This window comes from Felis catus, chromosome C1 (assembly GCF_018350175.1).
Source record: "Felis catus isolate Fca126 chromosome C1, F.catus_Fca126_mat1.0, whole genome shotgun sequence".
Lineage (NCBI taxonomy): Eukaryota > Metazoa > Chordata > Mammalia > Carnivora > Felidae > Felis > Felis catus.
This window is the reverse complement of record NC_058375.1, coordinates 21,798,277-21,825,079: the sequence shown is the minus strand read 5'-3', so window position 1 is coordinate 21,825,079 and position 26,803 is coordinate 21,798,277. Positions and strand designations below refer to the sequence as shown.

At 37.1% G+C, this 26,803-nt stretch overlaps 1 protein-coding gene and 1 long non-coding RNA gene across 24 annotated transcripts in view; one reads left to right on the top strand and one right to left on the bottom strand.

The window, feature by feature from the left end:
• Positions 1-26,803, bottom strand: part of EPB41 (erythrocyte membrane protein band 4.1) — a 200,414-nt gene that overhangs the window by 68,514 nt on the left and 105,097 nt on the right. For all 21 annotated transcript variants that reach the window (XM_019836513.3, XM_019836510.3, XM_023258386.2 and 18 more), the window contains 4 exons: positions 22,453-22,495; positions 14,719-14,794; positions 10,372-10,590; positions 2,720-2,807 (listed from right to left, as the gene is read on the bottom strand). In XM_019836513.3, coding sequence (XP_019692072.2) covers positions 2,720-2,807; positions 10,372-10,590; positions 14,719-14,794; positions 22,453-22,495 — 426 coding nt within the window. The remainder of the gene's footprint in view (positions 1-2,719; positions 2,808-10,371; positions 10,591-14,718; positions 14,795-22,452; positions 22,496-26,803) is intronic.
• On the top strand, positions 309-25,231 carry LOC123379538. 3 transcript variants are annotated; one of them, XR_006584101.1, is made up of 3 exons: positions 309-482; positions 15,681-15,815; positions 24,892-25,231. It is a non-coding gene; the product is annotated as an uncharacterized LOC123379538 (long non-coding RNA). The 3 variants fall into 3 exon arrangements; XR_006584102.1 differs by lacking the exon at positions 24,892-25,231 and adding an exon at positions 18,050-18,116; XR_006584100.1 differs by lacking the exon at positions 24,892-25,231 and having other exon boundaries at positions 15,681-15,909.

Sequence of the window (26,803 nt, the reverse complement as noted above, 5' to 3'; positions counted from 1 at the left end):
ACATGCACACATCTTACCCACTGAAGGAACTAACTACTCTAAGGAGCAAGATAACCACCACCGCCACTCCCCAAAGCCATTGTGAAATGTCATTGGGCTTGCACCTCATCTAACTTTATAACACTTCTCCCATAAAACTGAGCCTCTGTATCTTCCAAAAAGGTGTTCCTTAATAATCCAAAAAGAGACACTAATCTACTTTTACCATGCCTGTCTGCATATGAGAATTCTAGGGTAAACATTCATGTTCTCATTTTGGTCTCCCAGTTCTAAAATACTCAAACTTGCCACTATCATAATCAGTAAATAATAACTATGGTAGCTACGGTAGCTACCTATGTCCTATACATGTATGTTTAAGTCAGTAGACCACATGACTTCTAGAGGCTAGGGCTGAGGGCTATGTCTACTACCAAATATGCATGCACAATTATAATTCTTGTTCTTTTTATGATAACGTGGCCACTCATCCAAAAATCATGGTAAGTAAAGGAGTTCTCTTCCTATATAAACTCAGTATGGAGAATCTCAGACTTTTGTAATTACTGATGTTAAGTATATTAAATTATAAATATCATCCCAAAGTCAAGAAGGAACAGCGAGATAAGATAAAGACATATTTATATGCCTCTTTAGTAATTTTTTAAAATTAAATATATATTAATCATCCCTGTCTAATAAGGAATAAATTTCACCTGAATAAATCTCTACAGACAACTATTTATATAGGTAATCAAAACCCAGAATCAAATGTTTCTTGACTACTCCCTTCCCCAAAATGAGTATAGAGAAACATGTTAATGGCATATGTGTTATGTACAAAAAAAACCGAGAAGTAAAAATTATAAACTCAATGACTATATAACTGAGAATTTCCCAGAAGATGCCCTCTTAAATTCTTAAAGCCTGTGGGTACAACTACACCCCTCTCTTAATTATGTTTTGGAGAAACAATTTGCTTTACAACATTTGGGAAAGGAACATGCTGCCTGACTTCTTCATCTATTCCTGATAATTACAGCAACGATATCAGCCTGCAGCAAGAACTGAGAAGCAAAACCAAACAATTTCAATTCTGATTTTTCTGCCGTCTACTTTACAGATTCACAGAAGTACCCAGCCCCAAACAATCCAGAGCAACATTTTAAGAAAAACCACTAACATGTAATGAAATTTTATTAGAATTAATGGACTCTAATAAGGAAGGAAAAATCTTCACATACCAGATTTTCAGGGTGGGAGAAGCATGAAAGGTCATGTTAGTCCAATCACACACCAGATATTTGAATGTCCTTTTCTAAATTCCTACCAAGCGATTATTGTACGATTCTGGAATATCTCCAGCGACAGAACACTCGCTATGGAATGAGGTAACCCATTCCATCTTAGAATAGCTCTGTTAAGCAATTTGTCAAACCGAGCTGAATAGTATTTCCCTGTAATTTCCATTTTACCAGCTCTAGCTTTATATTTGGAGGCATAGTGAAATGTCTACTTCACACAGTTATCCTTCAAACACACAAAGACATCTTCCCTAAATTTTCTCTTCTGTGGGCTAAGTATCTGTATTCCTTTGCTTTCTCATTGGACATGGTTTTGAGTCCCCTCATGATGCATCTTAGTTATTAAGTTCCTCTAAATGAACTTCATATTGGGGCACATGGGTGGCTCAGTCGGTTAAGCGTCCAACTTCGGCTCAGGTCATGATCTCACATCTTGTGAGTTCAAACCTCACATAGGGCTCTGTGCTGACAGCTTAGAGCCTGCAGCCTGCTTCGGATTCTGTGTCTCCATCTTTCTCTCCCTTCCCCCACTCGTGCTCTCTCTCTCTCTCTCTCTCTCTCAAAAAAAAAAAACATTAAAAAAAGTTTTTTTAATTGTAAAAATAAAAATTAAAAAATGAGCTTCATATTATCTCTTGAGCCCATTCCCTCACAAACTCCTCACACACACACCCTCACCACTCCCAGCCATTTCAGTAGCTGAAGACGAGAGAAGTCAAGGAACTTCCCTTAAGTATTTATTTGTTAGGTTATATGAGGCAGAACAACCGTTAAAGCCCAAGTTTACAATTCTTAACCCAGTAGTTTCCAAATGAACCCTGTGGTTCATCCCACGTGCACTAGAATCACCTGGAGAGCTTATAGAAAGAGCTTATAGACAGAGATTGCTGGGCTCCACGTGTAGCATTTCTGATTCAGTAAGTCTGGGATGGGGCTTGAAATGTGCCTCACAAGTTCCCAGATGATGCTAAATGTTGGTTATGAGGCCATCCTTTGAGAACCATTACCTTAAGTCAATGGTTCTCAGGTGTGATTCAGGTGTGAATGAGCATAATTTGAGATGTTTAGTAAACTTGGAGATCTAGCATCTTGTTCAAAGCAATTCAGTAAATCTGGGAGGAGCTTGAGACTCTGTATACTTAATAAACGTTCCAGGTGATTCTGATGTAAGTGATGTTGGCTGCTATCTCTATATTTTCAAATATTTAGGAAAATATCACTTCTGTGCTGTACCTTTGATCCTTAGAGGGGCTTAGATGTGAAGTGGCATTCTGACGGTGGAATTGCAAAGGAGCAATTCAAATTATACACTTAAAGTTCTAACAAGAACTATCTTTTTTCAATGTTTTATAGTACCCCAGATGCAAGTTGGTAACAAGTATTATATGACCCAGGTCTGATACACGCTCAGTAACAAAGGCCAAAATTATCATTACCTTTGCTTTATGAAGGTCAACACCATACATAGACAACTTTTTGGCATTCTCAAGAAATTCCAGGTCAGCTTGAGCTGGAGTCATGGACCTTTGGTAGAATAAAAATTGAAAATAGAGCATCACAGTGCCAACATTTACAATAATAACACTCATATATTAGTTGTACTTCATATAAACACACAAACATATATATATATATATATATATATATATATATATATATATATATATATATATATATATATACCAAGATGTACATGGATATATTTCATAGTCCTGAAAGCAGAATATTAGGGAAAAGGATTCTTATCACTACCTGTGTCTAAATCATTGAAATATGCCTTAGTAAAAGAGATCTCAGAGAAAAACAAAGTCACCAAAAAGCTATTAGAAAAAAAAGGTTTTAAAACAAATCTTGCTTAACAGTTTCCTTAAAGCTTCCACCATCCATTCTACCCTCCCTCTCCTCAGCCTTTTTCTCTAACACACACAAGCTCCTCCCACTAATTTTTCTTGCCAAGGAGGCGACCAAACTAAATCCTCTGAGGGCATGGTACAATTTACAATATCCTCTTAGCTGCCTTTTTCTCTGTGTACTCCTGAATTATTATGGAAATTAAACAGGAGGGCAGCTGAAGTTACTTAACTGGCGACTCTTAATGGGGACAGGCTTGATGAAAAGAAAATTTCTGGTAACAGATGGTGTCCTGCCCACTGATCTAAACAAAATAAATTGGTTAATAGAAGCATGTAGATAATGGGGCTGCTTTCTCTGTTATTAAGATGTCTTCATTACTAGGCATATAATGAATTAGATCTGTTTGAAAACAATCAGTCTCACTGTCTAAATGGTCACTGTGATGGTCTTTCCTTCTCCTTTATAACCTTCCCCTCTTTTGAAAAGTGCTCATGAGCTGTTATGTTGAGCTTTGAAGAAAAAGACATCACTCCTAGTGCTGCACAATTCAGGCCAATCAAATATGACTTCACACTGACAATAATGCCGCCACACCTCCGAAGAAAAACCGAGTAAATGCCTGCTTCCAGGAGGACTGCCTTAAACTATACAAAGCAGCAGTAGCCTATTCATTTAATGGAAAAAAGTCTCTTCTAAATCCATCTGTCCTTAGTCTCATTAAAAAGAACAAAGGGTTCCTTGGAACAACCACCAAAATCTCAGGAGAGAGGATGCAGCTCTGTTAATGACTCAGCCTCCCCAAATAAACTTTTTTTCACAAGCACTAAATCATCACACCTGAATTCTATTTACTAATAGATCTAAAACTTGAACACACACACAAAAAGGAGAGTGGGAAAATTAACACATGTGCAAGTCTGTATATTCACGTCACTAAAAACAGCTCAGGAAAATTTTACAGGGTTGTTCCTCCCGCTCACCCCCCTCCCCCATATAAGTTATATACTTTTCTAGTTAAGGTTACTCCTAATCATTTTATAGTTTTTGTTATTGTTGTTATTATCGATGGCTTGAATTTTTAGGTTTTGAAGCTGGATTGGAGCTTGAAGATTATAGAGTCCAACAGTTTGATTTTGTGGTGAAGAAATAGGCCCTGAGGGATAACATAGCCACAGACAAGTTGTGACTTTAAGGCAGAAGGCTTTAGGCAGGATTCAAGTCGCATTACTCAAGCTGGAATCATGCGTCCTGCACTTGAGAGTGGTGACCTGGCGTCTCCCTCAATCTTCTAACTATAAAGGAAGATTCATAATAATACCTAATTCCAGAGACTAGGATAGGCAATGAATTTTTTATTTTACTGAATGAATGAATGTGATTAGTAGGATAAAATGAGATAATGGTTGTGAAACTGCCTGCAAAATATTAATGTTTATTATTATTGCAACTTTAGGTTTCTGATGATGGTACAGTGGAACATTTATACATAATTCATAAAAGAGAAATAACTGATCACTTGAACTTGAAGGCAAATTTTAAAACATTAAACGAGGCAATCATGATAAAATCTTCTCTATCTTTATTCCTCCAACTCTAAGGGACATTAATAGGGTCAATTTAAATACAGATTTAAGTTTCAGACTATGTGGTTAAAGGCTTTTCTAAGTAAGCATGCTTTAAAATTATATTAAGGGCAGAGGCACCTGGTTGGCTCAGTTGGAAGAGCATGTGACTCTTGATCTTGGGGTCGTGAGTTCCAGCCCCCTGTTGGGTGTAGAGATTACTTAAATAATAATATATTTTTTTAATATAAATAAATAAATTATATTAAGGACAAGTAGTAAGAAGAGATCTTTAAAGCTATGAATTTCTTTGTTAGTTGAAAATAATACTTATATTTGAAATTTGGCTGATGTTTGCATGAAAAATTTTTAATATAATTTAAACATTTTTGAAACACACTTAAACTTAAAAGTTACCTACAGTGCAAATAATATTTTCCTGAACTATCTCAGAGCAAACTGTCAACCTGATCACCCATCTCTCCCAACACTTTAACGTGTAATTCCTACAAACAAGGACATTTTTCTATGTAACCTCAATACAACCATCAAAAGCAGGAATAACTCTTTTTTTTTTAATGTTTTTATTTATTTTTGAGACATAGAGAGACAGAGCATGAGCAGGGGAGGGGCAGAGCGAGAGGAAGACACAGAATCTGAAGCAGGCTCCAGGCTCTGAGCTGTCAGCACGGAGCCCGATGTGGGGCTCGAACTCACAGCCCGTGAGATCATGACCTGAGCCGAAGTCGAATGCTTAACTGACTGAGCCACCCAGGTGCCCCGAAATAAATTTTATTTTATTTTATTTTATTTTTTATTTTATTTTTTTTTTAATTTTTTTTTCAAAGTTTATTTATTTTTGGGACAGAGAGACAGAGCATGAATGGGGGAGGGACAGAGAGAGAGGGAGACACAGAATCGGAAAGAGGCTCCAGGCTCTGAGCCATCAGCCCAGAGCCCGACGCGGGGCTCGAACTCACGGACCGCAAGATCGTGACCTGGCTGAAGTCGGACGCTTAACCGACTGCGCCACCCAGGCGCCCCCCGAAATAAATTTTAATACATTACTGCTATCTAATCCTCAGACCCCACTCAAGTTTAGTCATTTGTTTAAAAAATGGTCTGTACAGGGACGCCTGAGTGGCTCAGTTGGTTAAGCATCTGACTCTTGGTTTCGGGTCAGGTCATGATCTCAGGGTTTGTGAGTTCGAGCCCTGCATTGGGCTGTGCACTGACAGTGTGGAGCCTGCTTGGGATTCTCTCTCTCTCTTCCTCTCTCTGCCCCTCCCCTGCTCGCACTCTCCTTCTCTGTCTCAAAATAAATAAGCTTAAAAAAAATTATGTTCTGTACAGCAGAAAGGCCCAGCTTAGTGAGTACAGGAGTGTCACTGAGTTCATGTCTCTGGTCTTCTTCAGTCTGGAACAGTTCCTTAATCTCTCCCTGACTTTCATAATCTTGACCTTGTGAGGATCACAGGCCAGTTATTCTACAGAATGACCCTCAATTTGGGCTTGATGTTTCTCCATGAGTTGATTCAGGTTTTGCATCTTTGACAAGAATAGCACAGAAATGGCTCTGCGTTCTCACTGCATCCTATCAGGTGGTAAGTACACAATTTCAACTTGTCCTCTTGTGGATGATGTTCTTTTTCATCACTGATGTTGCCAGGCTTCTCCGCTGTGAAATTCCTATTTATCTCTTTGCAATTAATAACCATTTTGTGGGAATATAGTTTGAAACCTTTGAATATCCTATTCCTTATTAAACTTTCAACTTATTCCTTTATATCAGTATGGACTCAGAGATTCTCATTTTATTCAATGCAATATAATCAATTATTTTCCTTATTTATTTTAGTGCTTAAATTGGACCAGATTTGGCCAGTGGGAGCCTCCCCAAGCTGGATTCTGTACCCTTCTGGTCATTTCTGGCATTTTTAAAGTACCTCCTTCTAGAACAACGTAGACTTAGAGTATGTTAGTATGTGTGTGTGTGTGTGTGTGTGTGTGTGTGTGTGTGTGTGTGTGTGCGCGCGCGCGCCTATTTACACATCTATCTATCAGAAATCATGAATTAGCACTGACACCTCCAGTTTTAATGCAATACCACAGGGTTTCTCCCTCTCCATACTGTGTATCACCCTTTACTGACAGTAAGAAATCTGACTCCCATTATCATTAATATACTAATTTGATCAACTCCTTGTACATAACCAATCTCTCATTGCTACCACTGACTCCTCCCCTACATGGATGCCCTTTTCACCTTGACTGGACTCTAAACCCCCCATGCTGGGTTGTTCCCCACACAGGGATGCCCTCATTACCTCACTCAGGTTCTGACTTCTAGTGGTAGGCTATCCCTTCCATGGACATCTTCTTCACCCTGCCCAGGCTTCAACACCTTGTATCAGGTACCACCCCATGTGGATGGCCTCCACCCAATGCAGGCCTTACCCCCACATGGATGCCCTTCTCAATCTGCTCTGCCTCTCATAACTACCACCACGTGCCCACTTCATACTGTTTGAGCTCTGGCTCTTCATGCCAGGCTGGCCCCCTATCCATGAATAACTCTCTCCACCCTGCTTAGACCCCAATATCCCCAGCCAGATGGCCTCTCTGCATGGATGACTATCTTCCTCTATGCTACCTAATGGCAAAACAAAATTGTTTCAGGAAGCTATTTATGATTATAAAAATCATACACATTCATTGTATAAGAACATGGGGGGAAATAAAATCTCTCATAATCCCACTACTCACAGAACTGTACATATAAATACAACACATTTATTTTACAAATTTAATATCACAAATTAAATTTAAATTATTTTCACCTTAAAATTTTAAAGATCATGGTTTCTCCTAAATTTTTCTTGGAAAATTTAGTTCTGTAGTTCTCTAAACCCAGATTCACAGACTCCTGAAGTATAATAAACTAGCTGGGAAGAGGTTAGATACCTCTAAACCATTGTGAATTTATTCAGTACCACCTCATAATTTACTACTTGAACGGACTGCAAACTTACAAAAGCATCTAACCAGAGAGCTTTGGCACTGGTTAAGTCCTGCTCATTAAAAAGAGAAACTAAAACAAAGTTTCTCTGTATTTATTTTGAGCAAGTGTGGTCCGGATATAGAGCCATTCAGTGAATTCCAATGTTATGTGACAGCCTTTTAATAATGTTTGTTGCATCTCCTAATTAAGGACTGAGATTTCAAATAATTAAGTGGGGGGCAACTGACAAGTTTACATACTTTCCTAGTACCCATACATGGACGGCAATTCATTTTAAAGCTTGATTTGCTAGGATAAATTTAAAGTTAATTATAGCTTCAAAGTCTCCGTCTGGGCAAAGGGCCACTAACTAAGGGTTCCATGTACGTAGGCAGTCTTCTGTTTATCTGAGAACGGGGTGGTATTTGCTTGTACTTTTCAATGCATAGTAAAATGTTTCTGCTTCAGCAGAAGTTTCTCTGGATTATTTAAAGTGCCATGTTGTTGGACATAATTAAATTTTCCATTTGGCTTTCTGTTTGTAAAGAGTGCCAATCTTTCCAAAAAGGAGCAATTCCAAGATGACTTACCTCTAAATTTTCTAGTCATGGAGATCTATTACTGCTTAATTTCTATCCATATACCTCACAGAATATCAAACTGGACCATATCCACCTATCTCTTGAGATCGTTTCGCTTATTTGGGCTTAAATTCAGTTAAGTTACAAAAAGTAGTTCCCTAAACCCAGATTCACAGCCATCACTTGTAAAATGGGGTTAGGAATTATTAGGCTAAAAAATACTCTCACTATATACTAGTCACTATGCTAACCACTTCATATTTTTAACAATCACAAAATTCCTATCACTATCCTTATTTTTCAGATGAGAAAACTGAACCTCAGAGGGCTTATGTAATTTACAAGAGTCATAAAGCTAATAAGGAACAGAGTCTCACTCAAAGTGAGACAGGCTGATTCCAGAGCCCATGCTTCCATCTCATCACCTAGCTCAGGGGTTCTTAAACTTTGACCTTAGGATCCCTTCACTCTCAACACTTATTGAGGGCTCCAAACAGCTTTTCTTTATGTGGGTTATATCTATCAATATTTACTACATTAGAAATTAAAACTAAGAAAAATGTTAAATTTTTATTAAATCTTTAAAGAATAATAAACTCATATTTTAACATTCATAACTTTTTTGTGTGTGAAAAATAACAGTATTTTCCCAAAATGTAGTAACACAAAAAAGTGACATTATTTCACATATTTACAAATTTTTTAAATGTCTGGCTTAGAAGATAGCTGGATTCTCCTAACTCACACTAACATAACTCAGGGTACTGACTCAAGGCCAAGATCAGACATTCATGTTAATAAGCTAAGGCAGGCTGTAAAATTTAGCTACAGAAGTCACTTAAGTAACAATGGGACATACAGAGAAAGAAACACAAATTATTCCGGCACTTTAATATTAGCTAACATCAGGGTGCTTGGGTGGCATCAGGGTGCTTCTGACTCTCAGCTTTGGCTCAGGTCATGACCTCATTGTTCATGAGTTCGAGCCCTGCAATGGGTTCTGTGCTGACAGTGTGGAGCCTGCCTGGGATTCTCTCTCTCCCTCTCTCTCTGCCCTTACCTTGCTCACTCTCTCTGTCTCTCTCAAAATAAATAAATTAATTTTTAAAAATATTAACTAACATTTACTGAATTTTGACAATGCGTAAGACACTATATTAAGTTTTTCCACACAGTATCTTTTTTAATCCTAGCCATTGCTCTATTTACTCTGAGGTAATAATCTCCATCAGACGTTAAAGGAACCTGAGGCTCAGGGCGCCTGGGTGGTTCAGTCGATTAAGCTGCCAACTCTTGATTTCAACTCAGGTCATGATGTCACAGTTCGTGACTTGGAGCCCCACATCAGGCTCTGTTCTCACAGTGTGGAGCCTGTTTAGGATTCTCTGTCTCCCTCTTCCTATCCCTCCCCTGCTTGCTCATTCTCTCTGTCTCTCTCTCTCAAAAATATATAAACATTAATTTTTTTTTTTTTAAAGGAACCTGAGACTCAGAGAGGTTAAGTGAATAACTTGGGGTCACAAGGCCAGGACCAAGCAGAGCCAAGATTTCAACCCAGCTCAGTCTGACTATAAGTCCTTGCTTTTGATCACTGTGTGATGATACCTCCCAACATTACCAACAATCTCCATGAAAAAAAGCATTGAATTCAATCAAGACTTTTAAAAATACCTTCAGGGGGTTCATGGGTCCTCTGAAGTTTATCCATGTACAGATAGCCTAAGAACCCTGCTTTAATGATCTTAAAGTATCTAATATATAGCATAATAATTTTAAAATCTGAAAAAAGGTAAGATAACAATAGCTAACATTTATTGAGCACCTACTATGTGCCAGACACAGTGCTTAGTGCTTTCCATATATTGCCTCATCTAGTTTTCATCCTACAATGCAACACCTATCACTCTGATGAGAAAACAGGAGGTTCCAAGGACTTAAATGACCTGCTCAAAGTCAAACAGTGGAGGGGATCGAGCTGACTCTTTCTACAGCACCACATTCCCTCCGAGACAAACACCAAATCAAACCAGGTCAAGAGTTTAAACTTATTGCCAAAGCAAACACAGAAAAAACCCTGGAAACATACTTACCTGTATGACTTATGCAGTTCCATGACCTTCTCTTCAAGTTCCTTGGTCTGATTTGGGGCCAGTTTAAAATCACTAACATAATCCGCACCATGAAGTTCTGGGTCATAGTCTCCCAGCTCAGACTGGATGGTGTAAGAACCTAATAGCGCTAAGGTTGCAAAGGAACAGGGCAGACGTCCTGCAACTATGTCCTGTCGAAGCTGGAGGCATAAATAATACCTACAGCCAAAAGAGAAAAAATGTTACTATGTCAGTAACAACAAAAACAAAATATAGAGAAAGAGGAAGAAAGGGGGAATGAGACAGAGATATGGAGGGAGAAAAACAAGAGAGATTAAGTAAGTATGAGATAATGCTAATAATTGTTTAACCTAGGTAGTGGGTACATGGTTGTTCATCATACTATTATTTTTTCCTTTCTGCATGTTTAAAATTTTTCCACATAAAAACTAAAAAAAAAAAAAAAACACCTTTATGTTGGGCTCATGTCTGGAAGGCAATTTAAAAAGAAAAGAAGTTGCTAAGAGAGTAGATCTTAAAAGTTCTCATCACCAGAAAAAAAACATTTTTGTAATTATGTGTGGTGATGGATGTGAACTAGACCTATTGTGATCATTTCATAATATATGCAAATATTGAATCATTATGTTGCACACCAGAAACTAATATAACACTATATGTCAATTATATCTCAATAATAAAAAAGAAAGAAAAGAGGAGAAACTGGGAAAAGTCTGAAGGAGGTAAAGAAATTAATATTTTATTGAGTACATTAAGTACCATATACACATAAATTATCTCATCTAATCTTCACAAAAAAACGTGTTTGGTGGGTATCATCACCAAATTACAGATAGAGAGGCAGTTTCAAAGACTAAGCTTGCTCAATGTCATATAGTAATAAAGGCTGTTTGGCTACAAAACTGGACTCATTCTATCAAACTGCTTTGCCAAATGTGTAGATACTGTCCTTCACATAAAAAGATGACATTATTGACACATTTTTAGTAGGATATGAACATTTTCAGCTGTTTTCTCTTCAAGATGGGCTAAGCCTTCCATTCACTCTCGTCTTATAGGACTGATGCCACCAGTGTGCTACATTGTTGGGAATTCATACTGGGGTTAAAACTGTTCAGTAGAACAAACCAACCATGTGCCCCTACATGTTAGGCATTCATCTCCATCAGTATAATGTTTACACCTGTGATCCTGACCTGCTTAGCACTTTTTCTGAGTTGACCAATACAGACTGTTTGACCAAACAGGAAAGCTGGGAGATATGATTAAATTGAAAATTCCTGTATTAATTAGAATTATATCCTTGCTTTGACCATAATAAGGTGTTAAATAATGTAGATATCAACAATCGTTTTGCTATCTATAATTTGTCACTACACACGTTTTTATTTTTTTATTTTTATTTTATTTTGATTTTTTTAATGTTTATTTATTTATGAGACAGAGAGAGACAGAGCACGAGTGGGGGAGGGGCAGAGAGAGAAGGAGATACAGAATCAGAAGCAGGCTCCAGGCTCTGAGCTGTCAAAACAGAGCCCGACGCGGGGCTCAAACTCACAGACCGCGGGATCATGACCTGAGCGGAAGTCGGTCACTCGACCGACTGAGCCACCCAGGCGCCCCTACATATGTTTTTAAAAAAAGAGGAATGCCAACCAAATCACAAGAATCTTAATCTCCTCTAAAATGTGGGTAATTAGCAAAAAATTTCAGGGATTTGTATTGTTTTATACATAACCTCAAGGAAGATGAATAAGAAGCAACTTTAAGAGACAAATATTACATGTGAAAATGAAATAACCAAAACAATTTTTTCAGGCCAGAGATGACATCTCAACTTCAAGAATGTACTAAGGATTATCTAGACAAAGAATAATTTTTTAAAACTTTCACAGTACAATAAAACCTTGGATTGTGAGTAACTTGTTCTGTGAGTGAGCAAACATTCTAATAAATTTTAACTTGATAAACGAGCGAGGTCTTGCAATATGAATAGTACATGACGCCAAAAGTCACATGATCACAACTGAGTCAATGGTTCTTTCTCTCGCTGTGGGATTGTGGGTGATCATCTCCCATGCTCTGATGCTCGGTCTCAGGCGATGGTATCTGGTAGGAATCAGTGATTTTTCAGAATGTTGGAAGGCACCCACAACTGGCACTAGTGCATTTTTTTAACTTCAAAGCACCGATGGACAGTCCATCGCTTTTCCGTACAAGAGTAAGCTTAGGAATTCTTTGCTTCATTCTAGGTCACGGCTGCCTGCAGATATAGACCCTTTCCTCTGCTGCCTTATTGCCAGTTATATTAAATAGAGTATATAACAAGAGTTTATTAATACTGTAGTCAACATATTTGCAAGCGTATACAATAGCCCCGTTCAGAAAAAGGTTGAAAAGAAGGTGGTAAGAAGAAGGAGATGATTACAGCGGAAGTTAAAAAGGAAATCATCAAGAAGTATGAACAAGTTATGCAAGTGGCCGAAATTGCAAGCTTTTATAAGAAGTCTATGTCTGCATCTCGTCTGGAGAAGAGGAAGAGGAGAAAAAAAGCAGAAGAATCCCTCACTTCAAATGAGATTAGGGAGATGTATAAAATGGGGGAAACAGTGCAAAATTTTGTAGAAAAGCACCACCCAAGTAAGACTGAGGCAGTCTGAGCAATAAATCTGTTTAATGACAACGCATTGTCAATTTCCACGAAATCCTCAAAAGGAGGCAAAAGCAAGTGTCATTGGATAGTGTCCTTGTTAAAGGTGCACGAAAAGAAAAAGATTTCATTGAGCCAATAGAAGTGATTCCGTTAGTGATAGTGAAAGTCATCCTACACAATAACCCTCCTCTCTCATCTCCCTCACACCAGCCACAAAGGTTTTCAAAGTTAAGTGCAAGTTAATTTGTTAATTTTTCTTTATATTTTGTATTTTCTTTATTATTTTGTATTATATTACAGTATTGTAGTCATTATTATATGGAATGAATCATCTGAGTTTCCATTATTTCTTATGGGGAAATTCTCTTTGATATACAAGTGCTTTGAATTACAAGTATGTTTCCAGAATGAATTATGCTCACAAACCAAGGTTTTACTGTACTTAACAATCAGAGTTGGAGTTTACTTAGGCTATTCCCTTATTTGAGCGATATGAAAACTGGGGTATAGAAACTGTATATTAGTCAGATAGTTGACAACAAAATCAGATTAGAAAGTCATTTCTCAGTAACCAACAGTTCAATTTAACAAACATTTGCCAAGCACCTAATATGTATAAGGATGTTATGGATATAAATAAATATGTATAATAGTATTCTTTACAATATGCTGGTTTTCAATTTTCTTTTTTAATATTAATATTTATATAGAATCCAATAAAGGTCACTTTCCTAAAAGAAATCAGTAAGTTGTTTTCAAAGAGTACAAGATTTATTTCATAAATCAAGTGGGCTCAAAAATTACTGAAAAAGATTCAGCTCATAAAGATTATGTACCTAATCACACACTTTTAATTTTTTTTTTCAACATTTATTTATTTTTGGGACAGAGAGAGACAGAGCATGAACGGGGGAGGGGCAGAGAGAGAGGGAGACACAGAATCGGAAACAGGCTCCAGGCTCTGAGCCATCAGCCCAGAGCCTGACGCGGGGCTCGAACTCACGGACCGCGAGATCGTGACCTGGCTGAAGTCGGATGCTTAACCGACTGCGCCACCCAGGCGCCCCAATCACACACTTTAAAAAAAATTTTTTTTTTTTTTTACATTTTCATTTATTTTTGAGAGACAGAGAGACAGACCACACGTGAGGGAGGAGGGGCAGAGAGAGAATAAGACAGAGAATCCGAAGCAGGCTCCAGGCTCTGAGCTGTCAGCACAGAGCCCGATTCGGGGCTTGAACTCACAAACTGCCTAATCACATACTTTAAAAGGGAGATAAGAAAAAACAATAGTAACACAGGCTTCAGCTTTTTTGATCCCTGTAAAGAAAACACAGTGGGGAAGGAGTATCAAAGGGAAAAAGTAGAAGAGCTATTTTACCACTATATTTGCATCCTGCCCTGTGGAGGGCATGTGGTTTATAGGCGTCCTGTACACAACTTGTCATAATACCCATTAGAAGCAAGGTTAATTCCCCTGCCAATTTCCTCTAGGCACATCACAGATAAATGAGGCCTTAAGGCTCACTTATTTGCAAACCTGTCTTGAAGTGACCAGAAACTTCCCATTTTAATAGCACAGAATTTTTCTTCAGTTCTGAATAGGGAAATTCCCAGAGCTTATGAAAATGAGAATTACTAATTCTATATTTAACTATTAATAAATTATTTACCTTGTTATATCTTCTGTTAACTGTGCTGGGTCAGGTGGATAAAACTTGACATTAAAGGTGAAATTCCAGGGGACACCTGTAAAGGTAAACACAAAAGAATTGTATGCTTATGCCTAAGTTTCTGATTGTTAGAGCACCAAAAATATTCAAAATTTTCTTTTCCTGAGTTTTTTTTAATATTCTCATGCTTTGTGGAAAGATTTGATATTTATTTAAGAAAGAAAAAGTTGTTTAGAACCACTTAAGAGTTTGAAAGTGTGATTTTTTTTTCTCTTTGAGCTCTGTATTAGGTTAATTGATATAAAATACTTGATAACACCTATCGTTGGTGTGGAAAATAAACACAATTATCTATTGCTGATATGAGTATAAATTGGTACACTATGGAGGACAATTTGACAAGATCTTTCTAAACATAAAATGCATATATCCTTTCACCTTGCAATTCTATTTCCATAAATGCATTTATACATATGCTTAAATGAAGTCAGAATGGTATATGTGTAAGATATTGTTTGTAATAGAAAATGTCTGAAAACAACCTAAATATATATTCATTTAGCAAGAGAAGATATATCTCCAAGATACAGCGTTAGGTGAGAACATACTAAGGTCAAGAATAGCATACATATAGAAAGCAACCATGAATGTTGGAGGGTAGAAAAAAGTCTATGTTACAGGTATGATTACACATGCACAGGCAATCCCTATAAGGATATATAATAAACCAATTATAGTAGTTGGTAAACTAGGAAGGGGAACTCCAGGAGACGAAAACTGATAAGATAGGGGAAATATATAGGAGGAAGACCTATTTTCACTGTGTACTCTTTTATACCATTTGAATTTTATACATGTACTACTTATTAAATATAAACATTTACCTTCTTTAAAGGATAATCTTTAAATGCAAATTACTGGGGCTAAGAACTTTTGCTATTTTATTTGGTGCATATCCCTAGGATTCAAAACAGTGCTTGGTAGAACATTGATGATCAAGAAATATTTGTTGAGTGAATGAAGGAAATAAAGGAACTAATCTCACAGCATTGTTGTGAAGGTCATATGAGGATGCTACAACTTCAGAAAAAAAAGAGGTACTAATATATTAAAATTATCCAGTAATCCAGATCCACCAATGACTTTATGTTGTTAGATGTAATCAAATGAAAACAAAAGCAAACACCTGTATTCCAGTTGCATTTTTCTCTCCATTCAACCCCAAACAGGAAAGTTTAACTGTATTAGAAATAACCATATCTAAACATAAATGTCTCAAGTACTAACTCTTTTACTTTTCTTAACAGCAATCGTAAGAAGAGAAACTCAAATTTTCAGTTCCCATTCTTCTCTATGTAAGAGATGCAAGTTTGGGATATTGCTAATGAAGATATTCAGGTTCACTGTGAGCTAGTTCAGGGTTAAATGCAGTAAAGAGACTAAAAAAAGTCACTTGGAATTAAAAAAAAATATATTAAGCTTAAGCTTTAGTTAGTGACTGTTTCTGGAATATGATTCATAAAATTAGTAATATCTTATGGAGAATATTTAGTGGGGGAAAAAAAGGTGACTGGAACAACTCTAAAAAATGTTAACATTAAAATTCATGCCTTCTAACTCAACAACACTTCAACAACATTCTCACCAAAGTGCATAAACTGAAGATTCATGTACTATGAAGAAATATCAAACACACTCAAAGTGACCAATTATTGAAATAACTAGCCTAGGGGCGCCTGGGTGGCGCAGTCGGTTAAGCGTCCGACTTCAGCCAGGTCACGATCTCACAGTCTAGGAGTTCGAGCCCCGCGTCAGGCTCTGGGCTGATGGCTCAGAGCCTGGAGCCTGTTTCCGATTCTGTGTCTCCCTCTCTCTCTGCCCCTCCCCCGTTCATGCTCTGTCTCTCTCTGTCCCAAAAATAAATAAACGTTGGACAAAAAAAAAAAAAGAAATAACTAGCCTAGACTCTTCAAAATATCAATGTTATAAAATACTTCAAAGACTCAGGAACTGCTCCAGCTCAAAAAATCTAAAGAGATGTGCCAACTAAAGCAAAATGTCACCATAGACTTTATTTTGCTATAAAGACTATTATTGGGACAACTGATAAATAAGGTCTGTGGGTTGCAGTATTGCTTCAATGTTAATTTCCTGCTTTTAATAACTATTATAGTTACATGAGAAAGTTCCTAGGTTTTAGGATATTTTAGAGGTAGAGAGATACCATAACTGCAACTTATTCTCTTTTTTACTGAGGTGAAATTCACATAATATTAACCATTTTTAAGTATACAATTCAGGACATTTCGTGTACAATTCAGTGGCATTTAGTACATTCACAACGTTATACAACCATCATCACCATCTAGTTTCAAAATCTTTCACCACTCCCAAAGGAGACTCTATCCATTAAGCAGTCACTCACTCACTGACCCCCACCTCCACCCCTGACAACCACTAATCTGTTTTGTTTCTATGGATCTATTGTGGCCACAATATGTGGCCATTAATATTTGTATACACACACACACACACACACACACACACACACACACACACACACATATATCACATTCTGTTTAACCATTATCTATTGACGGACACTAGATTGTTTCTCCCTTTTGTCTATTGTGAAAAGTGCTGTCAAGATACAACTTTAACATGGCTCAGGAAAAAAATAAATAAAATTTAAAAAATAAAATATTAACATTTGAGGAATCTGGGGAAAAGGTATCCAGGAGTTCTTTGCAGCTTCTTTCAACTTTCCGTTAGGCCTGAAGTTACATCAAAAATATTTTAAATTAACGATTGAAAAAAATTCCTGCCTTCTGAGGACACAGGAAACTAGAAATTCTCATACTACTGGTGGGGAGGTAAACTGTTACAACCATTGTAAAGGAGAGCAATTTGGCAATATCTGGTAAAACTAAAACGTACTCTATAATCTAGCAGTTCCACTTTCAGGCATACATCCTAAATCAAGTGTTTTTTTAAAACTGTGGATCATGATCCATTGTGAAATCAGTTTAGTAGGTCAAAATCAGCAGTTTTAGAAATGAAACAGAATGCAAACAAAAAAAAATCAGGATATCCTTCATAATAAAGATTAAGAATTGTTTTGTGAAATTTTGTTTTCACCTGAGATGAATTTCAAAACTCATGCTGAATAAGAAAAGCAAGTTACAAATTATTAACTATTATATAATTCAATTTACATGATGTTCGAAAAGGTAAACCATATTTTTAGGTATACATTCATAGGGAATAAAAACCATTAAAAAATACAATGAAATCATTAACACAAAATTCAGGACAGTTGTGACCTCTGCAGGAAAAGGAGAGGAAGATTCATTTGCAAGGGCACAGCTGGACTACACAATTTTTTAAACATAATTTGGGTAAGTTATAGATCTGTATTTTTCAGTATATATACAAGGTATGTGGATTTCTTGCTTTTGCTGTGCACTATTCCAGAAAGGGGTGGAGGTGGATAGCCACACTCAGTAGGGGGAATCTCTCTTATTCAGAACCAAGGGAATTCAGCTGGGAGGAGAAAGAGAGATACTGACAAACCTCAGAAAAAGGTTCAAATGGATCATGTTTGTCTGAGGGAAATTAAAAAAAAAACAACAAACACAGACAAAGCAATATTATCCATACTATATAGATATGGGATATATAAGATAAAATATAAAAACATGGATTTAAACACCCCAAACTTATGAAAATAGTTTTCTATGGATAGGGAGAGAAGGGGATAGGACTAAGAGGAAAACAAAAAAGATAAAACTTACGTGCACTATTCTGTTCTATTATAAATTTAAAATGTTAACAAATGTTAATTCTGGGTGATGTGTACATGGATATTTCTTAGGTTAACCTCCATTCTTTTCTATATCTTTTTAATATGGAAAAAATATTGCTGGTGAGTATCTATTTCAATTTTAGATATTCATATTTTTATTCTACTTCTAGGAACTTATCTACAGAAACATGTAAGTATGTGTGTGTATATATATATATATATATACATATATATATATATATAAAATGTTCACTACAACCTTGTTTGTAATAGCAAGCTACTGAGAGTAAACCAAAATGTCCATCAACAGGACTGCCTGTATACACACACACATACACACGTGTGTGTGTGTGTGTGTGTGTGTGTGTGTGTGTGTGTGTGTATGGTGCTACAAATACATAATCATTAAAAAATTTTTAAACAGGGTGCCTGGCTGGATCAGTCAGTAGAACATATGACTCTTGATCTCAGGGTTGTGAGTTCAAGCCCCACATTGGGCATAGGGCTTACTTTAAAAAAAAAAAAAAAAAAAAGGAGAGAGAGAGAGAAAGAATTTATAAAAAAAATAATAAATTTAAATTTAAAAAAGAAAAATTTTAAACAAAGTGAATTTATATATGTTGATATGAAGAATATTCCAAATTATGGGGCACTTGGGTGGCTCAGTTGGTTAGGCATCCAACTCTTGATTTCAACTCAGGTGATGATCCCAGGGTCATGGGATCAAGCCCCATGTTGGGTTTTGTGCTGAGTGTAGCACCTGCTTAGGATTCTCTCTCTCTTTCTCTCACTCTGCCCCTCTCCCCCACAGGGAGGCTCTCTCTCTCGAATAAAAATAAAAAATAAATTTTTAAAAGAATACTCCAAATTATGTTAAATAAAAAATATTGGTTGCATATTTATATTAAATACATATGAAACATACCTACCAAATACATATTTATGTAACATATGCATATTAAATGTAACATTTATTTAAAACACATACGTATTAAACAAAAATTATATTAAATATTTTTATAAATATACATATATTAAAACTTAATATAAATATGCATCTATTTACACTAAAATATTTGTATGTACATCTCTGCAAAGAACACAAAGAGTTAAAGCACAGGGTTAGAAGGGCAATTTACTTTGCATTAGATTCATTTGTATCTTTTCATTTTACTCCACATATTTCTACCACCTATTTAAACAAATTTTAAAACTATATATAGCCTACTACATAATGCATACATAATATAATACAATACATAATACATAACAATGTATAGTAGTCCCCCCTTATCTGTGGTTTCACCTTTCCATGAACAGCCACAGCCTGGAAGCAGATGATCTCCTAATGTGTGGTCACAAGATCAACAGTAGCCTATGACTAGGTCACAGTGCCTAAATCATTCACCTCGCTTCATCTTATCACATAGGCATTTTATCATGTTACATTATCATAAGAAGGATGAGTACAGGATAATAAGATGATTTGAAAGAGATCACATTCACATAACTTTTTTATAGTATATTATTATAATTATTCTATTATTACCTATTGTTAATCTCTTACTGTGCCTAATTTATAAATTAAACTTCATCATAGACATATATGTTTAGGAAAAAACACATTATATATAGGGTTTGGTACTATCTACAATTTCAGCCATCCACCGGGGGACCTAGAACGCATCTCCTGTGGACTCGGGGGACAAGAATACTGTATAGCATAACTGTATTTTTGAAAGGCAAAAACTTCCATATGCCTAGAAAAAATCTTGTAGCTTATACCAACTTAACAGTGATTGCATCTGGAGGATAGAATTTAGGGGCCTTTTACTTTCTCCATGATGTATTTCCATAATGTTTCAATTTTTCACAATGAGTACATATTACCTGTGTGATGCAAAATATTCAAAAAAAAAAATCTTTGCGATAGATAAATGCCAACCTTCTCTTCGGCTTAATAAAATATTTACTTTTTGATTCCCTATTTAAGTTTCTATTATAAACAGGGTTTTTCTTTCCAACGTTAAAGGAAGGATTTTTGTTATGTTGCAGGGTTTTTTTTAAGTTTATTTACTTTTGAGAGAAAGAGAGAAGGAGAGAGAGGGAGTGCAAGTGGGGGAAGGGAAGGTAGAGAGGGAGATGGAGGACCCACAGCGGGCTCCTCTTTGTCAGCACAGAGCCTGACTCAGGGCTCGAACTCCTGAACTGTGAGATCATGACCTGAGCTAAAGTTGGATGCTTAACCGACTGAGCCACCCAGGTGCCCTGTTGTGTGTGTGTGTGTGTGTGTGTGTGTGTGTGTGTGTGTGTGTGTGTGTGTGTTTTAATGACAAACACGGGTTCTTTTTCTTAGCAAGAGATTTTTTTTCAATAGCCAGGAAGATAATCAACTAGATATTCTTCTCTACTCATCATAAATTCTGTTTTAACTTTTCTTCCTAACTACTCTTCTTATGTAATCATTTGTTCCTGAGTAATACTGCATATTAAAAGAATTTTCATTGAGGGGTGCCTGGGTGGCTCAGTCGGTTGAGCATCCAACTCTTGATTTTGGCTCAGGTTATAATCCAAGAGTTGTGGGATCAAGCCTGGCGTGTGGCTCCTCACTGAACGTGGAACCTGCTTAAGATCCTCTCCCCCTCTCTCACTCCCCCTCTCTCTCACACACTCTCTCCCTAAAATTAAAAAAAAAAATTTAAGAATTTTCACCGAAAGGGACTTGGAGTTATGTTTTTCTCATCATATCTCAAATATTCTGAACATTTTTTGCTCTGACTTGCATTTAAAACATTTTATAGTCAAGGAACAAATAGGGACAGTTGCCAGTCCAAAGACGTATTTTGTTTTTCTATCTTGAGAAATATAGATTATAAATAGGGTCTAAAGGAAAACATATCACCATAGCAAAGTTTTTCTTTTAAGAAACAAATGAAAAAATTTGTTTTCAGATGACAGAGTTAAAACTTACTAACTTACTAAACCTCTGCAGTTTCTAGAAGTTTCCTTAAAAATAAAGTAAACTAGGGGCGCCCAGGTGGCTCAGTCGGTTAGGCATTTGACTTCACCTCAGGTCATGATCTCTCAGTTCATGAGTTAGAGCCCCACATAAGGCTCTGGGCTGACACCTCAGAGCCTGGAGCCTGCTTCAGATTCTGTGTCTCCCTCTCTTTCTGCCCCTCCCTCCACTCGCACTCTGTCTCTCTCTGTCTCAAAAATAAACATTAAAAACATTAAAAAAAAAATAAAGTAAACTAAAAGTACATTTAGTCATAAACAGTAAGAAAAAAGTCTCTACCTGTTAGCTCATTGGGCCTGGAGCTACAAACTACTAATCTATGCTTTCTTCGACCTAGACATATTTATCTCAGGACAGCATCTGAGCAGAGGGTGCAACAGTAATATATACTAGTGGGCTTGGAGCTAAGAGAAAGCCACAATGTCTGAAGGCCACTGGCAAGGAATTCTTGTTCTTCTACTAACTGAAGAACTGTTTGGAAGAAGATTGTTGAAAACAGACAAAAAGAACTACAGAGAGGAAAACACGAAGGTTAGAATGTAACAGTCCAGAACAATTTAAAAGGAAGAGGACAAGGTAGCAAACTCCTTTGAGAATGGACTCCCATATCCTTTTTCTTTCCTTATCTTTGTTCTTTTCTAACTTGTTTTTCTCAACTGTTCCAATCTTGCCCAACTGTGCCTAGTTGTAAAAAAAAAAAATCAAGATCTGACCTACATCTCAATAGTGTCCACCTCTGCTGTATCTTTCTATTATGGAATCTCCTCCTTCCAGGGGAAGGCTTTATCTCAATTCCAGAGCCATCTGCCATAGTCAGGATTCTAAAGTGACTCAGAGCCAGAAAATGGTTGAAACTCCTCTGACCTACTAAAAGAAAGAAAGAACTATAAAAAGGGCTATATTCACTTACCACGAACCTGCTTTTTTATTTCTTTGGCAGAATCCAGCCATGTCTGTAAAAAGAAGAAAAGTCATTCACAAAGAGCTCCAAAAACACATAAACCACAGAGTACCAGAGCAGGGTTACTGACTGTCATCGAACAGAGTCTCCAGGTCAACCTACATGTCTGATACTAACTTCACACAGGATAGTAAATCTGAGCAGAGAAATAGGGAGCCAGACAGTTAGGCCTGAATCCTAGCTCCACTATTAGCTAGCTGAGTGATTTGAGGCATCTATTCATCTCAGTTTCCTCACCTACTAGAGGAAATTTAGATGAGATACCAGAAGTAGAGCCTATCTCAGAGACATATGATGAAGATTAAATGAGTTCATGTATATAAAGCCTTAAGTAAACAAGAAATGCTAAATGAGCCCTTGTTATTTTATCATTCTATAAAGAGTAGTAGGGATCTGTAACCAAGACTAGTTAACATCCCCCACATCTTATTTTTCCCTCCAGTTCTGACCTCCAATCTCATTTAAGTTTTCTTTAAAAAAAATTTTTTTTTAATGTTTATTTTTGAGAGAGAGAGACAGAGAGAGAGAGCATGAGCTGGGGAAGGGTAGGGAGAGAGGGAAACATACAATCTGAAGCAGGCTCCAGGTTCTGAGCTGTCAGCACAGAGCCCGATTTGGGGCTTAAACTCATAAACTGAGATCTGACTGAAGTCAGATGCTTAACCAACTGACCCACCCCAGGCGCCCATCTCATTTAAGGTTTCTATGTCAGCACAGCTTCTGGTACATGGTTCATGCTCAGTTAATATTTACTGGATGAATGGTTATGTTGTTTTCTCTGACTACTCTTGCCCACACTAATCTCTCCTTTTACTGTTCTCCAAGTCCACTTACGGTCTACACACCATGTGGGCAAGGTTCTTCCACTTGTGGTAGACCGTGCAAAATAATGGCACTTGGAAAGAGCCTCACCATTAACATCTTCCATAGGCTCCTTGGAAATGTTTAAAGAGAAACTTCTAAATTAAATTGTTTAAAATATTTTTATTGGTATGAAACATACAAAAAAGTACCTAAAACATAAGTGTATAAATCAATAAATTCTCAAAGTGAACACATAAGCTCAACATTATTAGTACCCAGGAGCCCCTCTCATGACTCCTCCCAATCCCTCCCCATTCTCTCCTCCAAAAGACTTAAAACTGAATTTCAGTGATATTTAGAAAAGAAGAGTAAAAGTGTCCCCTCCTCACCCTCTATCCACAACGACAAAAGGCCCAAGAAATGGCCCTACCCAAGAAATGAACTTGAAAACCAGTCTTATATTTGATTATATACTACTTTAACTGTTAAATAAAGATAGTTATCACAACAGGCAATAAGCACAAGAGTGAGGACTAATTTCCTTTTCTTTCCCCTTCTCCCACAATTAACATAGAAAATTAAGAAATATGTGTTAAAAATATACCACTTAACGGGCACCTGGGTGGCTCAGTCGGTTGAGCGTCCGACTTCGGCCCAGGTCAGATCTCATGGCTCGTGAGTTTGAGTCCCACATCGGGCTCTGTGCTGGCAGCACAGAGCCTAGACCCTGCTTTGGGTTCTGTGTCTCTGTCTCTCTCTGCCCCTCCTCTGCAAACGCTCTCTCTCTCTCTCTCTCTCTCAAAAATAAACATGAAAAAAAATTTTTTAAATACCACTTAATATAAAACTGTTCCTTAGAATAAAAACTAGATACATAATTGTTTAAGCCCTGTCAGAAAAGCAGTAACCCTCATCTCTCATTATGATTAAAGAACTTTAAAGTTGTTGTAGGTCCAAAAGCAAAGGAAAACTGTAAAAGCACCATTTAGGAAGTTTTGTGGAAGCTCTGAGAATCATTTTTAAATTTTTTTTTTTACATTTATTTCTTTTTGAGAGACAGAGAAACAGAGCACAAGCGGGGTAGGGGCAGAGAGAGAGGGAAACAGAATCTGAAACAGGCTCCAGGCTCTGAGCTGTCAGCACAGAGCCCGATGCGGGGCTCGAACTCACAAACCGTGAGATCATGACCTGAGCCGAAGTTGGACTCCCAACCAACTGAGCCACCCAGGTACCCCAGAGAATCATTTTTTTAAATGTTTATTTATTTATTTTGAGAGAGAGAGAGAGAGAAAGGGGGAGCAATCACAGAGAAGGAGCGGAGAGTGAGGGAGAAAGAAAATCCCAAGTAGGCTACTCACTACTTGGAGAGAGCCCTATGCAGCACTTGATCTCACAAACCATGAGATCATGACCTGAGCCAAAGTTAAAAGTCAGATGCTTAACCAACTGAGCTATCCAGGTGCCCCAAGAATCATCATTTATACCATGCAATCCAGAACTCTTAACAAAGACTACTTTTTACCACTTTGGAACGAACATCTCCCACCATTATGAGGCAACTCTATATTTTCCACTATTTTTCAGAGAAATCTCCCAAGGTAACCTGAAGATGCCAAGTTTCTTACAGAGACTGTACAGTCATTCTAGAACTCTGGAGCTAGAATTCCCACCAATTTGACATAAAGAGGGCAAACCCAGATTTGTGTCAATCACATATGACTCCAAGTAAATGACCTTATAGAATAAACCATCGCTTCAGTATCTAGACGTCCAAATCAAAATCAAAAACAATGTGTACAAAATAATAAAAATCAATGTATATAAGAATTGGCACTTTTATGTTCAATTTAAATGATTCCATTCACAGCATTTAGCCAACAAATACCTGAGGAATGCCCCCATGTGCTAGCCACTGTAGTTTCAAAAAAAGGATTTAAAAATAGCACTTGTCCTCACAGAGCTAGTCTAACGGAAGAGGTGAATAGCAAACAATTGATTTGTTTGTTCTAGGTGTGAAAATGACTATGACAGAAATGTGTGAGAGTGCTATGAGAGAGCATAGAGTGTTCTAGGAGCACAGAGGAGGTGCACCAAGATGAACTGGGGTAAGAGGCAGGAAACGTTTCTCAAAGGAGTATTTGGGAGTACTAAACTGTATCTTAAGGGACAAACAAGAATTAGCCAGGCAAAACAGAAGATGAAGTAAATAAAAAGGCACAGGGTATAAGAGAACAGGATACATTTGAGTTGCTACATGCAGTCGAGCATAGCTAGAACACAGAGGTGAGGAGGGGAGATACACAATGCAAGAGAATGGTTAAGGGTCAGATCATGGGGGATGCAGTATTCCACAGTAAGAAACTTGGACTTTATCAAGTGCCAGGCAAAGGGGAGCCATTGAAGGATTTAAAGTAAAGGAGAGACATCAATTACAGGAAGCATGACTGTAGACAGGGAGACCAAATAAGAGGTGGTTTCTGAGAATGATAATTGTGGTACAGAAGAGAATAATGATCATGGGTACTGGCTTTGAAGTCAGACAGTCTTGAGTTCTAATCCTGTCGCAACCTATCATTTATTTACTAGCTATGCAACCTTATCTAAGATCATCTAAATCTCAATTTTCTCATACACAAAATTGGGATAAAACTACCCTCCTGACAGAGTTATTATGGATTAAATTATTTGATGTATTTAAAAAGCACATAACCAGCACTCAATAAAGTGTGCTGATATTGACAATCAAAAGGGTTTGATAGGATGACTATGGGTCAGAGAAAAAAGATGTTTAGGAGCTTGAATGTATGAGAAGGTGGCGTACAGGGGGAATGATTTGAGTTGGTAAGTTATAAAGTTAAAGGATAATTCCCAAGTTGCCACCTTAGGGAACTGGGAAGAGTAGTACTATTCACTGAAATAGGAAATGTAGGATATAAAAAAAAAAATCGATTTTCTTGAAGAAGAAGAAAAAAACAGCAAAAAAAAAAAAAACTGGAAACAACTCAAATGTCCATCAATAGTGGAATAAATAAATTGTGGTATATTTTGTAGATATATTTTTGAGGCATCTTTGGAAATCCACATGAACTATTTCAATAGACAGCTGGATAAACAGGTCCTGACACTCAGTAGAGAGATTTGGGCCAGAAATATAAATCTGGGCACTTTTCCCATATAGGTGATAGATAAAACCATGAAAGAAGACAAAAATCACAGAGGAGTGCAAAGAAAGACACTAAGGACAGACCTTTGGGGAACACTTGCATTTAAGGGATGGAGAAAGGGCAAAGAGCTGAGAAATAAACTGAGAAGGGGTGAGCAAAGTGGCAGGAGGAAAACAGGAGAGACTGGTATCACAGAATCTAAAGGAATAGAAAGCTTCAAGGATGGGCGGACAAGATCATCCATGCTACAAAATGGACAGGAAACATAAGGATGAAAAACTCAGATTTATCTTGGCGAGAGTAGTTTCAGCTGAGTGATAAGAGTAGCAATC